Source organism: Urocampus carinirostris, chromosome 18 (assembly GCF_059441175.1).
Source record: "Urocampus carinirostris isolate Australia breed hairy pipefish chromosome 18, RoL_Ucar_1.0, whole genome shotgun sequence".
Taxonomy (NCBI): Eukaryota; Metazoa; Chordata; class Actinopteri; order Syngnathiformes; family Syngnathidae; genus Urocampus; species Urocampus carinirostris.
In genome coordinates, this window is record NC_142366.1 from 17,262,518 (window position 1) to 17,281,287 (window position 18,770).

General features: G+C 40.7%; 1 protein-coding gene across 1 annotated transcript in view; it reads right to left on the reverse strand.

Annotated features, from left to right (window-relative positions):
• ofcc1 (orofacial cleft 1 candidate 1) overlaps positions 1-18,770 on the reverse strand; it is a 201,023-nt gene that overhangs the window by 53,917 nt on the left and 128,336 nt on the right. The window contains exons 15-16 of the mRNA XM_088322071.1: positions 17,979-18,142; positions 8,028-8,187 (exon numbers count right to left, since the gene is read on the reverse strand). Of these exons, the coding sequence (XP_088178197.1) occupies positions 8,028-8,187; positions 17,979-18,142 (324 nt within the window). The remainder of the gene's footprint in view (positions 1-8,027; positions 8,188-17,978; positions 18,143-18,770) is intronic.

Genomic DNA, 18,770 nt, shown 5'->3' on the forward strand with positions numbered 1-18,770 from the left:
CATCTTCCTCCTTATAACTGACGCCATCAAAGTTGTCTTCCTTCAATATGGGAAAGAGGCTTTGTCATATAGACGTCGTCCCACGCTCCCTTATTCAACAACACTCTAACATCACGCTCGCAAAGCAAATATTACAGTCGGTAGCTCTGTTTCCTTCTATATCGGACTGCTCGATTGCATTTAGCTTGAAAGTTGCGTCATGTGCCTTTCTTTTTGCAATTTGCATTATGAGGATATGTCTACGCTAATTTAATTCGTGCACCATTTAAGAAGTTGCAGTCTAAATCTTACCTTTTGTACTCGAGCGCCGCTGGCAGCCGTTTGGGAAATTTACATAAATTGGCCGCATCACTGAATAAGCCGCAGGATTGAAAGTTTGGGGAAAAAGTAGCGGCTTATAGTCCGAATTTACGGTACTTTTGTTGTTTGTCAGTCGGGTTCAAGAATAATATTGTCTTGCTGAGGTCGTGACCGATCAGAGTGCATAGCATTGATACAAAATAAATATATGTCACGGACCAGGAATCGGACACAGGACCCAATTGCGTTCGTTTCACTCAGCTTTATTTAGAAGGAGGAAAGGGCTTGCACCCACGATCCGCCGATCGTCGGCCACGGGTAGCAGATCGCCGGGAACGCGGAAGTGGCACTTCCGTGTCGATCGAAGGCAATGTCGAGAGCGAGAAAAAACAGGTCGATGGAGGAGCAAAAAAACGTAAACAGGTTCAGAAAAGAGCTCGGAATCAGACAGAAAACAGGGCAGGCTTGTCAAAAGAGCTTGCCTTGCGTGTAGCAAAGGTTCGCAGAGGATCTGACGACTGTTGACAGGAAGGTGGTGGTTTAAAAAGAGTACAACAGCCAATCAGGGTCTGCGGCTATTGGCGCCAACGGAGCAGACTCAGGTGCCCAACATCAGTAAACATGACAATATAAGCATTATACTGATAGTCAACAGCCAATATAGAACCATAATACTTACTCTATATACTCACATAAAGGCCATATTTAGGACTATACAGTACAATATATAAACCAGGAGGGCAGCTTATATGTTCAACTAACAAAGTAAACACTACAGGCCACCCAAGCTAACTAATTGCTGTACTGCGCTGTTTTCCTCATGCTCCCTCCACGCTCTACTTGTCCTGCCCCGTCCCAAATGTGTTTGAGAGGGACCACATCTAATTTTATTTTGATTTCATTTGTTTTATTGCCTTAACTTTGCCCCTACCAATGGGTCCCTGAAAGGGGAACGACAGGTGGAAAATAATTACAACCACAATAGACTTGAATTTATTTTGGAATACAAAGTGTGCAGGTGTCTGCCACCGAATTGCTGCTTAAAGGTACAGTACATGTTTTTTTTTTTTTTTTTAATCTTTATTACCCCTATATTAATATTTTATTAACTACACATTTAATTAATTTGTGTTGTTTAGGGACATGTTTCAATACTAATTGAGGTACAATTTTCGTTGAGTATGTAAGTACTGGAGAGGTATAGGCACCGCCTGGCTTACTTGCCCAAGGAGGTTCTGGGTGAAGAGCATGTGCAAGATGATGTGGAAGAAGACGTGAGAGGAGAAAACTGTCACGATTGCCGGCTGCTGCTCGTTGCCTGGTTGTCTCCCCTCCTATTTAAACTCAGTGCTCTAATTCACTCCTTGTCAGTCTGTCAGCGAAGCTCTGCACATGCAAGACAAGCATTTTAACTCGGTCTGGTATCTTGCCCATGTATCCAGTATACGGTAAGGATCCCGTCTGTCCCGTCCTGTCCAGTATCCTGCCCGTGCATCCCGTATCCGGTATCGATCCCGTCTGTCCCGTCCTGTCCGGTATCTTGCTCGTGCATCCTGTATCCAGTATCGATCACGCCAGTCCCGTCCTGTCCGGTAATCTGCTCGTGTATCCAGTATCTGGTATTGATCCTGCCCTGTCCGGTATCTTGCTCGCGCATCCTGTATCAGGTATCGATCCCGTCTGTGCCGTCCTGTCAGGTATCTGCTTGTGAATCCTGTATCTGGTATCGATCCAGTCTGTCCTGTCCGGTTTTGATCTCTGCCCCTTGCTTCCATTTTTCCTGCGCATGACTGCCCTGTTTCCATAAAATAAAGGTTGGTGTGAAGACGTTACGCGTTTGTGTCCACCGTCTGTCCGGGTTCTGACAAAACATTCGGCTGGCCACTTTGTGCTTCCGACACGTTCGACACTAGTAGTTTCATTCCAAACTAACTTTTTTTCTTGAGAAAATAAAGAATTTAAGCAATATTCTGAAACCTTCTGACATCTGAAACCATTACTGCAAAAAATGGTTCTAAAGTCTATATTTGATAAGTGAAAACACCCCATCCTTTAGAGCATGCATCGCTAAATCTGTTTCTTATGTGGTTTTGTATCTTGAAAAAATAAATAAATAACAAATTAAAAAAAACAAAAAAATCCTCTTGTATTTCCATTACCACGTCTCTCTTTCCAGCCAGCTAATGAAGGCCTTGTGGCCTACTCTTATTAAAATTTCGCCCTTGCCTCCGATATTAATTGGGTTCATAATAAGAAATGCTCCGGATTCATTATTTAATTTCAGGGGCACATTCGGAATACACTTGCCGAGATGTGTTTTTAATGAAAAACACTACATCCTGACCTAATCATATCAACCTTATTTTATATAATTAGGCATGCACAAAATCATTAGAGTTGCAAAATATTAGTTTCAGCTCACGTAGGGTTGCTCCTTTGCTTGCATACATAGCTCCCTCGCCCCACCCCCCCTCCACATATGTGATAAATACTTAATAAAGGGAAAATGACACAAAAAATTCCACAAAATTACTCATTTAGGTAAAAGTGACCCTCAGTTGAGACGATGTACCTCTAATTAAAAAGTAATGAGACAGCAGCCAGCTCTATTTGGTGCAAAAGTGTTATTTACTAATCAATTAATTAGCATGCAGTCTATGACCTCAGTCAAACTACTAGTGGAATATAATATCAGTAAATAGTTGATAATGCTATTATTGTCATGAACCGGAACTGGATAAGGACCCAAATGCGTGACGTTTCTCACACAAGCCCTTTTATTTTACGGGAAATGGGGAGTCATACATGTTAGGCAGCAGTCTGGCGTGGAATGATAGGAAGCCAGAGGCCAATGAGATCGATACCAATTGCCCGAGCAGATATCGGACAGATGGGTCGATACCGGACAGGACGGGACAGACGGGATTGATATCAAAACAGGATATCGAAAATAAACAAGACAAACTAGACGGGAACGAAACTGGAAACTGACATTAAACAACGGGACAGACAGGATTGATATAGAAACAGGATATCGAAATCAAACAGGAAAAACTAGACGAGAACAAAACTGGAAACCGATATTAAACAGGACAAAATGAACTGGAACAATACCGGACAGGAAAAACTAACAGGACACAGGACTGAGCACTGAGCTATAACAGAAGGGAAGCCAATCTGTCAACAAGCCTCAGTTGGCGCCACACGGGCAGGGACAATTGGGCGCCATGGCAACCGTGACAAATATCAGGAATTCAATTCTGGCCGCCAGCCAAAAAGGGAACAGTGTGTATTATTTAGTGCCTCCTAGTGGTACAGTAAAATAAATAACACATTGATTTGAATACTTGTCAAAAATACTTGAAATATTATACCAATGTTGATTTTAATAAAAAAAAAAAAAAAAAACATTATTCGAGAATGCATTCATTTTACACAGTGGAATCCACAGTAAGGTCACTGCCATGTTTGTCCAGCAGGATGCTACCATGCTATGCTCGCAACAAGACAATTATTACACATTGGGGCTTTAATATGAAAGTTAAGGGGACAGTGTATATAATCTGATTAATAGATGTCACTGCATTGTGTCAAGTAAACAAAACAAGCTCTAAAAAGCTAAAAGAAGAATGCAAACTACGCAGACACAAAGTGACCACGAAGCAGATTTGTTCTTATTTATTTGCCCGGTATTTAGAAAAGAAAGAAAAAAATAGTATGATATGGCTACAAAAAGAGAAAGATTAAAAAGGGAAAAAAGGGGAAAAAAAGGAGAAGACGAAGGAAAACAAAAGAAATGGAAAGAAGAAAGAGATAGAGAAAAAAGAAGTGTATCAAAGAAAAAGGGAAAGTGAAAGAATAAGAAAATATCTTAGGTAAGAAAAAGGGAAACAAAAGAAAGAAAAAGAAAAAAGTGAATGAAAAAGGGAAAAAAGAAGAAAAAGGAAACAAAGAAAAAGAAAGTGAATAAAGTGAGAGAAAAAAACAATAAAAATAAGAAAAAACGAAAAGAAAAAACACATGTTTTTGGGGAACCTGTGGCAGCAAGATGGCGGACAGTAATGTAGGCTCCCTGTAGTGGGCCTCGTGTCATATCCATTTCTCAAATAAAAGGCCAATTTATACAATAGTTAATGTATTTTCGCTGTGTAATATGTGTTCAATACAAACATGTAACTAATAACTTACCACATAATAAAAAACAAATATTTTAATATTTCCCTAAGCCTGAGAAAGCAAAGAGCAAAGGAAGTTAATGAAAATGGCAAACACGGAGCGACGTATGCTACTAAAAAAAAAAAAAAAATCCAACACGCTAAATTAAAGCGGAGGCCTGCAGTTTGATGGCCACGTTCTATTTCCCTTATCTCGACGAGTCACATTTTCAATCACTATGCAAAAGATTGGACATCTGGTGTCGGCTTGGCGCTAATAGACTTCCTTGCTGCCGTGCCGTCTTACGGCGGGCTGTCATACGTGCTGCTGCCCTCGCTCCGTCAATGCTAATTTCATGTTGGCCGACATTTATGCAAAGTGGAATCTTGCACTTGTTACCCGGACTTATCGGCGACACATTAGGTATGTTTCGAGTGGAGCAAAATCACGTTATAGGAGAAACAATTTCTAAGTTGTGTTCTAAGGACTACATTTAAAGGGAAATTGTATATTTTTTGACCACTAAATGTCCCTTTTTGGTGTTGTGCAGTTAAAAAAAAAACAATACACAGTACCAGGGACCCAAAGTGGCAAACCTCACAGTGTCATCATTATCAATGTGATGCACCTGTGCCCGCTCCTATGGTGCCAACTGCCTCGGATTCTGATTGGCTCCCTGTCCCTATACAAACCCACTCCTCTCTGTCACCTGATGTCAGTCCGTCTGTGAACCTCAGTTAACACTAGGCAAGACTTTTTCGACCCTGACTCCCACCTTTTTTGTTGCTCCTGTCTGTCCCCCGGATTCGACCCGTTTTTTATCCTGACCACGTCTACTCTCCTGGGTTTCGACTCGTTTCTGATCCCGACCACGTTTTTTGCTCTCCTACTGACCCGTTTTTTCCGTTAACGACACCGCCATCGCTCGCCAAGGAAGTCCCACTTCTGCGACCTGCTTCCCGCGATCAGCGATCACCGGACTGTCGGTGCAATCGTTTCGTTTCTTCATAACTGAGAGAAATGTAACACAAGTGGGTTCTGTCTCTGTTCTGGTCCTGACACAGTTGTATTTCTTTTTTTTCTCCTTTTTTGGGGTACCCGTAGCAGCAAAATGGCGGACAACTATTTAAGCTCCCATTACACGAAGTGCGTGTTATAAGAAATGAATCCTAATTTCTCAAAGAACAAGTCCAGTATTCATTCATGTACAGCTCCTATCATTTTCACCCCAAAAATAACTCAAAGTTTGGTGGCACGTTGTACACAAAGTTTGACAATACTATATCCGTGCAATGATTGATCGGTCAAAAAAAATATCGCTGAGCACATTCACAAAACTTTGGATGCAACGAGAAATGAACCCAACTCGTTTTGGTGAAAACGCCGCATTCCTATTGGTCAACCTGTCATGGTTACCAATGTGAATTACCTGTGCCCGCTCCTTTGGCGCCAACTGCCTTGGAATCTGATTGGCTCCCTGTCCCTTTTCAAATCCACTACTCTCTGTCATCTGTTGTCAGTCCGTCTGCAAACCTCAGTTAACACTAGGCAAGCCTTTTTCGACCCTGACTCCCACCTGTTTTTTGCTCCTGTCTGTCCCCCGGCTTCGACCCATTTTTGATCCTGACCACGTCTACTCTCCTCTCCTGGCTTAGACCCGTTTCTTATCCCGACCACGTTTTTAGCTCTCCTGCCCCAGCTACTGACCCGTATTTTCTGTGAACGACACCGCCATCGCTCGCCATCGCTGTGTTCAGAACGGCCTGCTTCCCGCAACCAGCCATCACCGGACTGTCGTTGAAATCCTTTCGTTTCTTCATAATAAAACTGAGAGAAAGTGACGCAAGTGGGTCCTGTCTCCGTTTTGGTCCTGACACACAGTTTTATTTCTTTTTTTTTTCCTTTTTTTTGGGGTACCCGTAGCAGCAAAATGGTGGCCAACTATTTCAGCTCCCATTAAATGGAGCACATATTATATAAAACAAATTCTAATTTATCCAAGAACAGGTATCATATTCTTTCTTTAACTCAAAGTTTGGGTGCACGTTATGCGCAAAGTTTCACGATACTATATTACCGTATCCGTTCAATGATTGAACGGTCCAAAAAAAAAGTTCCGTGACCACAATCACAAAACTTGCCCTCTATTTGAGAATGAGAACCACTGCTATTTGATAAGTGTGCTTAATAATCCCGCATTTTATGTTAAGTCAATGCAAGTCATGTTTATTTGTATACCCCTTAATCACAAAGAGCCTCAAAGGGCTGCACAAATCAAAGCCTATTGCAAACTACAGACCTTGAAATCACATATTAAGCTAACAGGGAGCCAATGCAGGTTAGCTGTGCCTGTAGTAACACAGTTATGAATGTTTTCTTCTGTTACACAAACTGTTTTTTGCTATACAGAAGCTCCCCTATTTAAGACCATTAGAGTTGCAGAACACAGTAGATACGAAAAAAATTGTCAAATATCGAAAAATATCCGGACATTGCTGTAAGTTAGATTTTGTATTGTGTGCGCCTTTTCCGAGTACAGGACAGGACTGTCGTGCTTTTTTTCCGCAGCTACAGACGTGTGGTGCTGTGAGAGCTCACCCAGCATCCACCCCAAAGAACACATCCGCTTTCTTTTCTTAGTTTGTGTGTAAACATACTATACTGTCTCTCCAGCGCACTAAGAACTTTGACATTTTCATCGTTTTATATCTTGTGCATTCATTATATATGGTTGCTGTAAATAAGAGGTGAGCCGTTTCTTTTGAAATGAATGTGGAATAAGAAAGCTTGATGCGGTTGAAAAACGCTTTTTCTATGGCCACTTTCTACTACGGAGGAGGAGGTCGCCTAACTCTTGAAGCTCATCTTCCAAAAGTAAGTTGAACTTAACTTTATTTATCTTTATAGACCATATTATCTAATAAAATGTTTAGGTTTTAGTACAAAACAATCCAGGTTACTTGTAAAAGCCTTAAACATACTTATACAAACCTTTAAAATACAAAATATAGCACCAAAGCAACTTACGAACAAATTCAACTTACAAAGGATCGTCCGAAACCTCGTTCGTACGTAGGGCAGCGCCTGAATATGAGTTGCCTGTCAGTTGTGAAAACGTGTTTCCTGACTGCTGGGAATATCAGTTCAACAAAAAGGTAATACATTTAATTTGAATTGCTTTAAATTTTGTATATGAGGGAAACAGGGTGTGATATCATAAGTTTTCTTCGTCCCACTCTTTTTCAGTTATTATGATATGATTTACGCAAAAAAAACAGAACTGTCTGTAATGGATTCATAAAAATTCAGGTAATAAAATCATTATTTTCTTATTACTTTTATTGTTTAATTACAATTTTAATGATTTTCGTGATCAGGAACATGTGCTTTATAGCTATTCAAGGCTAACTTGGATGTGTATGCGAGGTTGGAAACATATTCATTACTTTGAACTTTTTCATATTGTGAAGAGATGCTTAGTACACGAGCAATTCAAGATACAAGCACAATCCCGGGATGAATTAAGCTTGTATGTAGATGTACTACTGCATTGTCCTTCCTACTTCACATACCTTGCGCCTCTCGCCATTGAAGCCCCTCCATTGCTCTGCCTTTTTGACAATGTAGCTCAGCTCCTGATTGGAGAGCTCCAAGTCTTGAGGTAGGAAGTACGTCCCCTCCTTGGCTGTGAGCCTCTGGAAAATGTCCAGCATGCGGCCATTGTTGTGAAATCTAGAGGGTGCGGAGTTGGAAAAAAAAGGTAAAAATGTGGGAGTGTAAGCAGGAGGAGTGCCAACTTGAATCACTGTCTCCTCGGTTAAGGTTTTGTGGGGTCAAATACCTAAGACAGGATAAGAATTACTGTGAATATACACCATGCACATACCTGTCAACCTGTACGTTTTTGCCATACAAAGTACGTTATTATGCATTTTAAGACGAGTACGACGTACAAAAAAAACATGTACGGAAAAACGCATATTTGTAAATTATGAGTACCATCCGGTATACACCGACTATCACGAAACGGCAAATCAATCAAGTCAAACGAGTTTGAGTTGTGTAGTGAAAGGAAGTCCGTCTCTTTTTAGAGAACCGGCTTTTTCGGCTTACACTCTCAAACGGTTCACTTGCTTTGATACATTATATTACGAATGATTATGTTGTATAAGGAAGTTTAAAATGAGAAAATGAAAAAGGACAGGTTTGTGGTTATCCCTTTAATCATTATATTAATGTAGAAAATGAATTCATAATTTGAATAAGAAAATGTATTATTCTACTTGATTATATTTGCATTTTGTTTTTACTTCTACAGTGAACATCCAAGCTACTGAAGGATTTTATACATTTTGACTATAAGGGATTTTCTACGATCAAATACAAATTACATTTAAATGCAAAATATATTCACTGGCTGAGCCAAGGGGCGGGTCAATGCAACCTTGTGAAGAATGATGTTTACAGAAAACAGCAGGAACCGGGACGAAGGGCTTATATGATAATCGGCGCTTCCCGGCGCAAGAGGGGCCTTCGTGATGCAGGGGTCCAGACATCTAGGCGACGAGGTGGAGCCCACACCTGCGTTCCTGGCCCGCACATTAGAGGAGCCGACACGCCAGCTTGCGGAAAAAGGCATGGGTCGAGAGAAGATTTGAGAAGATCGAGAGGGAGTATGAGAAAATATGCTCTACGAAGACTCGAGCGACAATGATTCGTCTAATTCGGCTAATTCGATGGAATTCACTTAGTTTATTATTTAAGAAATTAAATCTGCCCTTTTGTGGAAATGCCGGTCTCTTGTCCGTCTTTTCACAAAAAGAAACGGATTGGTTAATGGAGTCAGATAACTAATTTGAACAATTTAGTAAACGATACATTTTATGTATTTATTTCCTAACACTTCTTAATTTTTGAACTTTTTTTTTATAATAAACCTCATTCATGTCGAGCAACTCAGTATCTCACCACAAAATGTTAATTAACAATATATATGATATAACGAAACACATGTACAATATAACATGTTCAACTACATAAATAAACACGTTTGAAAAAAAATAATATGGTGTGAGATTATTTTGTATTTTGTAAAGAAAATCACGACAGTTTTTAAGGGCATGGAGCCGTGGATGTTGACAGGTATGCACACAAGACTGTTTTGTCCGTCACATTCTCATTTTAGAAAGAGGTAAAAACAGCGGAGTTAAAAATGGATCAAAAGCTGGAAAGACTCAGATAAATAGATCAAAGTGTAAATGGAATCAAATGTGTTGCCCTTTGAGTAGGAAGTGTTTTATACTCCTACTGACTTCAGCAATGTCTGTCTCTTTTTATCAATGTGTGTGTGTTTTTTTTTAAACGTGTGGGAGTCCAATGCTGACATCTTGCTGGTCGGAGATGAATTCGGAGTCACAAGGAAAACTAAAGACCAAGCGGGTAGCGTATCGATCCATCGCTGCTTATCACAAAAGCGTTCGGATTTCTCCGAGCCGCCTGTTGGATGCCAACCTTGAAAAGGAATGGCCGCGTCTGCAAAACCAAAACGCCGCCTTGGCCGACCATCAAAACCAGCCGACCTCGAGCCCCCGCGCTGAGATTGTAGTCTGTCGGAGGGTAATCAGCTCTCAAATAAACCCGGCATCAAGGAAACTGGGATTTCTGTGTGAGAGTGGTGCCGAGCTTTGAACCCGAATACGCCCCCTGCCCCTTGGGATGCCGCTTTTTTGTAGTATCCTGACCTCGCGCACAGCGATAGCGTGAAGCTATTTTCGTTCTCCACTTGAATGGTGCTTCTCATTCATTTATGCCATCTCTCATGAAGAATAGCTTTGGATCATCCTTTGAAACCGTTTTGCTTATTTTACAGAACTGTAGAGAAGGCTTTTGACAAATTACTTTTTAGATTATTACATTCTTTATGTACTATCATGTTCTCGTTTGTCCGCGTCCCTGCGTCCTAGACGCATGATTTTTGCTGGGGATGCATTGTGTCAAATCAACGTGTGTCCCTGGGACGCAACTTTTTTGACACCAAATTGTCATTATTACCCGATTACTTTTTTTTTTTTTAACAAAAATTTACCGCACTCCAAACTTTTCGTCAGGCAAATCCGCCATTGTGGTTTTGGTTTCGCGCCGATCTCAGCAAACGAGATCTCGACAAACAAGATCTCGCTGCTTTGAGATGACGTCATTGTTTTGGTGGTTGTCGAGTGAAAGAAGTATGCCTCCGTAAAAACAAATAAAAAAAAAAAATCAACAAAAAATTGGTAATATATTCAGTGTCGGTACTAAGTCGAAACATAATACAGAAACTGGTAACAACGGCAATAATTCCGGCACGAAAAAACAGCGGAGAAATTCTTCAGAAGACCGCGAAGGCAAGAAAAATGTTTTGATGCGAATGATAAACAAAAGAATACTAGCAAGAAAAGGACTTGTCTGCCAAAATACACTCAATTATATCCCTGGGTACGCTATGAGGAGGGTGATAATGAAGGCTACATGTTCAGTGATGCGTGCACCCAGCGTGACAAAAAACTGGATTGCATAAATCATTTCGCAATACGAACTTTCAGAAAAGCACATTGGATCGGCACAACGACAACGAAAACCACAAATTAGCTATGGAAATTCCGTTGCTGCAATTGGACCTTGAGAAGGCATTACAACGGTGGCGGGACAGCCACCGTTGTAATTGATTACTTTCAATTACTTTTGGATTACTCCAATACCAAATATGTTAATAAAAGACAAAATAAACTAAATATGAATAAAATGATGACTCACAACACGCGGTAAGCTTTCTCTCCTGGCTTGGATCTCTTTGATCTCCGGCAAAACTAACATAAAATGCGACAGAAACAAAATGAAAATAAATCCAAACAGCTTGCCAGCATCATTTTTGCCGTTCCATGTATTCCGTTACTCCCCAAGCCTGCACAAAATTTAGTAAATTATTCATATTTAGTTTATTTTGTCTTTTATTAGCATAATTGGTATTGGAGTAATCCAAAATTAATTGAAAGTAATCCAGTTAAAGTAACCCTCCCCAACCCTGTGTACATGTATATGATTGTTCATGAAAATGGTGCAGTTTGGAAAGTTTAAGTCTCAGTAGATTGTATTCTTCCTTGTGCTTTGTAGAATTCGTTTTTGTTTGCATGACACCACATAGCGACATCTAGTTGTCAAAAATTACAGTTTCACTTTAGGATAAATAATATGATATTTTCGAGACTATGAGTTACTCCTGGATAGAAGTCACATGGGTTTAAAATAATGCATAAGTACCGTCAATTACGGACTATAGTGTGCACCTGATTATAAGCCGCACCCACCCCATTTTAAGAGTAAAACCAATGTTGTACATACACAAGCCGCACCTGTATATATGCTGCATGCGCCCACATTTAAACATGTAACACAAACACAAAATTAACCCAAACCCGACTTCAAGTCCCGCGATTGAAATTACATGTCCTTCATTAAAGTCCACAGTAAAAAATCAAAGCCGGCAAAATGAACGGAAAATGATACCGGTACTTAAGGTTTGATGCAGGTCTGCAGAGTCCAGGCCCCGTTGAAAGTAATCCAGGGAAAAAAGTGTATATTTTCAAAGGTAAGGGTGGGAAAAATATATCAGATGAACACATTTACTCACGCAACTCCTTTTTCTTTAACCAACTTTTTACCCTCTCTTCTTTCCTTGTCTGTCCCTCACCTTTAGCGGTCCCCATTTAAACTCGGCACCCCTCGTTTGTTCCGCCCCTCATTTTTCGTTCACACGTGCAAAACATATCAGAATAAGTGTTTAAAATAAATACAAATAAATACATTGCAAAATATACAGTTGCAAATACATATTATACATGGGTTACACATATTTACAAAGAAAGACGGTACACCGAGAGAGTTTTCAAAGCTTTAATAATAATAATATAGCTTTGACAGGGCAGTTAATCGTAGCAACACTCAAGCGCCGCTAGCGGCCGTTAGAAAAATTACATGAATTTGCTGCATCACTGAATAAGCCGCAGGGTTGAAAGTTAGGGAAAAAAGTAGCGGCTTGTAGTCCGGAATTTACGGTAGTAAAAGTTACTGGTACATTAGTTGCACTGGAGTTTATAGAATTGTTTGCAGTTTATGATTTATATGATGAAACAAAATTCATGAAAACAACTTTTTGACAAAGCTTATTATCAGTGCAGAAGAAGAGCTCTGTACACAAGTCACATCACCGGCTATTTGAGGTTTTGGTAACCTATGGCTCACAAAACATATATAGCTATATTCATGATTACATTTGGATCAGAGATAAACAGAACTCGCGCAAATATATTCTAGAATGTTACAAATTAAGTTTTGCACTTGCAAAGCCAGGAGCACAATGGAATTTAATGTGGCCCGGTCCAGTATATATAGGGCACTGTTTCAACTACAGTCAGTGACACATCAACAGGTCAAATTTTGGCTGTATGTTGCGAAATAATCATTTTCTATGGAAGCTCATTAAATAATCAATGCTCACTTCACAACAAACACCCACAGAACAAACTGTAAACACCCAAAAACACCAGCAAGGCTTCCAGAGTAATTTGATTGGGTGAGCAGTAGGGATCTGCGAAGCTATAAACACAACACACAGCTTTTACCGCCTCACTTAGTGCCTCAGTGCCTGATGTAAAGACGTCGGTATCCTCATTTGCAGTATTTTGTGACATTTTTACAAAAGAAATCTGGTTGCACCTTGTTTTGAAACTGTTATTTAGGACAGACATTTAGGTCAAAATGAGTCTCAATACTCCTTAGTAACTGCAGGCGGGAGACACATTGTATGTGGTATATTGCTATGGGACACAGGCTCTAGCATTACTATAATTTTATAGATTTTATAAAATCATCAAATCTCAAACAATGAGAGAATATGTGCTGAAAATTAGCTTTTGTCTAGAGAGGGGGTTTGGCGGTTTCATTGACTTTTGACTTAAAATAATATGGTGTGGCACTCGCCAAAAATATGATGATTGAAATATGTTGGGTCAAAATGGTTCCCGACCCCTGGTCTATAACATATGACCCACTCTGTAGTTTCCAAAATATCAAAGTGTACAATTTTCAAACCTTACTGAAATGTGTTACTGCATCAAATAAATAGAGGCTGCCTAAAATGTAATTAAAGGGATAACGCCGCATTCTGTCTCTACCTATAGCCTCAGGGCTTTCTTTCCCGAAATGGGTCACGCTCGGTGTCAAAGCCGAGCAAAGGAAACTGTTACCCGTAAAATTTTCAGCCTTGTTTCAGTCTTGTGGCCTACATTGAATAGAAATCGGTCGAGCGCTTGAGTGACAGAAGTCATTTTACTGGCTGTAGTTTTTATATTGTGCATTTAATAGACGAGATTTAATTACAGAAGTTGGATTTGGTCTGATACAATGCTGCTTAACAACACCTCAACCATGCTTTTGATTAATTTCTAATTCACCTATTACATTATGATTGAATGCATTTCCTTCGATGAAAAGGGACAGTGAAATATGTGACCACTAAATGTCGCTGTATTCTGGAGTGTAACCAAAAAGTGATGCTACGAAGCACAAGGAAGAATACACACTACAGAGGCTTGAGATGACCAAACCAGAACCACCATTTTCTTTTATTTTTTTTACCAGCATTTTACGAGGTTTGAGAGTTTAGGAGTACCCGTAGCAGCAAGATAGCAAACAATCATGCGAGGTCCTGCTCGGTTAGCCTTTCATGGTTACGATGGCGCCCCATTGGCCCTGTCCGAGTGGCGCCAGCTGCGGTTCGTTGACACATTAGCTTCCCTTCTATTTAAGCTCAGTGCTCTCACTCACCCTTTGTCAGTCTGTCAACAAACCTCTGCACCCACAAGACGTGGGTTTAGACTCTGTCCGGTTTCCTGCTTGTTTTTCCTGTCCGGTATTTTTCCCGTCTATTTTGTCCTGTTTAATATCAATCTCCAGTTTTGTTCCCGTCTGGTTTGTCCTGTTTAATTCCGATATCCAGTTTTGATATCAATCCTGTCTGTCCCGCCCTGTCCGGTATCGACCCCATCTGTCCGATATCTACTACTGAAATTGGTATCATTCTCTTCGGTCTCTGGCTTCCTGTCATTCCACGCCAGATTGCTTCCTTACATCTTCTGCCAAATGATCGCTGAATCACTGGCGTTTGGGTTAACTACATGCCTGGCCTATTTCCCGTAAAATAAAAACTTGTGTGAGAAACGTCACACATTTGGGTTCTACTCCTGTTCCGGTTCTTGACAAAGCCTCATTTTACGTAATATAAATAGTGTACAAATTTCTCAACCTATGAGTATTTAAAAGAAAAGGATGTTGACGTACAACCATCGCCAAAATAACCACATTTTTATAGGAGATGCTCATTATTTCCAACAGTAGCTCATTTTTTAAATTGAATGTCTGGCACCATAACGCGTAGTAACCCGGAAATGCATACAACTATTTAGGCAGCTACCATTACACCCAGTAACTCGATAAAGTTTCGGTAGCAGATAATACCATTGTAATGGATTAAGATCGGGTGGTCAAAACGTACGAACATTTAAACAAATCTACCGTAAATTCCAGACTATAAGCCGCTACTTGTTTCCCTAACTTTCAACCCTGTGGCTTATTCAGTGATGCGGCCAATTTATGTAATTCTTCTAACCGCCGCCAGCGGCGCTCGAGTGTTGCTACCGTTAACAGCCCTGTCACAGGCACAGTTTGGGATGAAAGCTATATTATTATTATTAAAGCTTTGAAAACTCTCTCGGTGTACCGTATTTATTTGTAAATATGTGTAACCCATGTATAATATGTATTTGCAACTGTATATTTTTGTAATGTATTTATTTGTATTTATTTTAGACACTTATTCTGATTTGTTGCACGGGTGAACGCAAAATGAGGGGCGGAACAAACGTGCGGTGCAGAGTTTAAGTGGGGACCGCTAAAGGTGAGGGACAGACAAGGAAAGAAGAGGGGGTAAAAAGTTGGTTAAAGAAAAAGGAGTTGCGTGAGTAAATGTGTTCATCTGATATATTTTTCCCACCCTTACCTTTGGAAGTATACACTTTTTTTTCCTGGATTACTTTCAACCGGACCCGCACTCTGCAGGTCTGCATCAAACCTTAAGTACCGATATCATTTTCTCTTCATTTTGCCGGCTGTGATTTTTGGACCGGACTTTAATGAAGGACATTTAGTTTCAATCGCGGGACTTGAAGTCAGGTTTGGGTTAATTTTGTGTTTGTGTTACATGTTTAAATGTGGGTGCATGCGGCTTATATACAGGTGCGGCTTGTGTATGTACAAATTCAGTTTTCTTCTTAAAATGTGGTGGGTGCGGCTTATAATCAGGTGCGCTCTATAGTCCGGAATTTACGGTATGTTCATATGATGGCTCATGACTTTTTGTGCTTGTTACTAAAATTATTATAAATTAATGTAATGTAATTTGACTCTTTTACCTTTAGGAGAAGCTAAATAATACACATTATCCCTTTAACTGTCTTTTTTTCAATTGATTTTTTACAGTTTAAGGCTGTTCTAATTTTAGAGTCATCCGCCTTCATGTCTAGAAACCCTAAACACAGTCATGCCCGTCAACCGAATTCATCTTTCACGCCATCCAAACAGTGAATTGCTCCTTTCAATTTGTAAAACTCTAAAGAAAAAACACGTAAAACACTATGTTTTTATATTACTCCTGCTTTAATCCCTTAAAGTATGGTGCAATAGTATTGAAGACGCTCCAGATAAACGCAATGATTCAGCACGGGTGACCTCAATCTCTAAGACATGACTGGAACACACAGATGCTGTCAAACAAGTCCTAGTCATATACATTATACAGTATATCTGGTCCATTTCAATATGCATGAAAGCTTCAGTGATACCAGCCATGCAAAGCCATCCGCCTAATAGGATCACGTAAGAGGGTTATATGTTCACGCTATATCAAAACACATTTGAACTTTTGGATTAGAAATGCTTTCAATGTTCCAACTGAAATCACAGGCGGGTGTGCACGGTGCCCATGTGTATATATCTACAATTGTGTTTATGTAAACTCCACGCGCTGATGTGCGAGGTCCAGGCAAACCTGCATAAGTAATTCCGTTCGACTGTGAAATCAAAAGGCATCAGATCAACGTTTGTTCCGTTTTCACTTTTTTTTCCTTGTATGTCGGAAGCGTTAGGACCAGTACGCATGGTCGTGGAGGTGAAAAGGAGAGATGTTTTTAAACGAGGAGTTAGTGTGTCGGGGGCACAGTTTTGAGGTCATGGGTTCGAATCCAGCTAGCAGCCTTAATGTGCGGAGTTTGCATGTTATCCCTGTGCTTTGGGTTTTCTCTGGACACTCCGGTTTCCTTTCCCATTTTAAAAACATGCAGGTCATTCGCCGGTCCAAATTAGAATAGAATAGAATAGAATTTATTTTTTATTGTCATTCTTTGTAACCATGCACACAGAACAAAATGTCGATACACCTGACCCGTACAGTTAAACTGTAGCGAGCCGATGCAGCCGCAGCCAAACAGGGCGCAGCCATTTTAGTCATTAGGTGACCAAACCCCCCCGATTCCAACCCTTAATGCCAAGCACCAAGCAGGGAGGCAATGAGTACCAATGTTGTAAGTCTTATGTATGACTCGGCCGACGCTTGAACCAGCGACCTCCGAGTCTCGGAGCGGGTGCCCTATCATCTAGGCTACCGAGCTGGTAAATTTGTCCCTAGGTGTGAATGAGCGAGTGAATTGTCCATCTCTGTGTGCCCTGCGACTCCCTGGCAACCGGTTCAGGGTGTCCCCTGCCCATTGCCTGAAAACGGATGCGATAGGCTCTAGCACCCCGCGACACTAGTGATGATGACCGGATAATGGACGGATGATTAAGTATACTCAGATTATAAACGCAAGGCTCAAGTGTTGCGAGGTAGGTATCAATCTACAGTGTCAGATTGTCCCAACAGTTTCGTTCAGTTTCAAACTAACTTGATTGCTCTCACAACTTCATACTTTTAGGACATTGGTAAGGTATACAACTTATAATTAATAGTGTAGCTTGAATTCAGTTTCTTAGTAATATACACATTTGTTCAAAAAGGAGAAACCAGCCATTATCTGCACCGCTTATCCTCAGTAGGGTTGCGGGGGTGCTTGGGCCCATCTCAGCTGTCTTTGGCAGTGGGCAGGGGACACCTTGAACCGGTTGCCAGCCAGTCGCAGGGCACACAGGGACAGACAATTCGCTCGCTCATTCACACCTAGGGACAATTTGGACCAGCCAATTTACCTGACATGCATGTTTTTGGAATGTGGGAGGAAACCGAAGTGCCCGGAGGAAACCCATGCAAGCAAGGGAAGAACATGCAAACTCCACACAGGAATGTTCGATCCCATGACCTCAGAACTGTGCCGAGGACGCACTAACCACTCATCACCGTGCTATGCAAACACCGATTATAATTCGGTAACGAGGCTTACCTGAGCAAATAAATACAGAGGATGGTGACCGAGAGAAGAAAAATGACTGCGTAAAGGAAGACAGTGATGGCCAGTCCAGCTGCACCTGATTTGTCGACTCTGTAGAAGTGCCAAAAAAGCTTTGCTGCATCTCCCACTGGTCTGTCCGGACTGTAGTGTAAACGCTGCAGAATTAAGATGCAGTATTACCATTTTACCCACTCTACACGGTGCCACAAATTATAAGGAGCACCCCAAATAATAACATGTTGTGATATTTTTTCGGGAAATACACAAGGCGCAACTGACTATTAGGTGCATGGAATTAAAAAGGACTAGGGTTGCACAAGATATAGAAAAAAGTACATTGGTTGATCAGTCTGAATATATCACTGATCACATTTGCATTACTTAGGATACAACAGGAATCAAACCCTGATTCATAGCAGGCAGTGCACTAGATCCTCTCCACTTGATCACTAGGAATAAATGTGGCAAAAAGAAAAACAGGTTTTGGATCATTGTGACATCTTTTTTAATCACAAAATCACAATCCTTGTTGTTGTTTGGCTGGGCCATGAGAATATTGTCAGATTTGAAACCAGACTGCTGAATTACAGTATTCTGAACTGAATGAAGGGAAAGGCATTGTTGTCAGAACCACAACACATGGTAGACACAGACGCGTAACGTTTCACACAAAATTTATTGCGGAAGCTGATAAGTCAGGTATGGGAAAGCAAGCCCAGCAATCCGGCGATCACTGGGCAGGAGGAGCAGGGAGCTCATGGAATCGGAGTGTGGTCGGAAGGC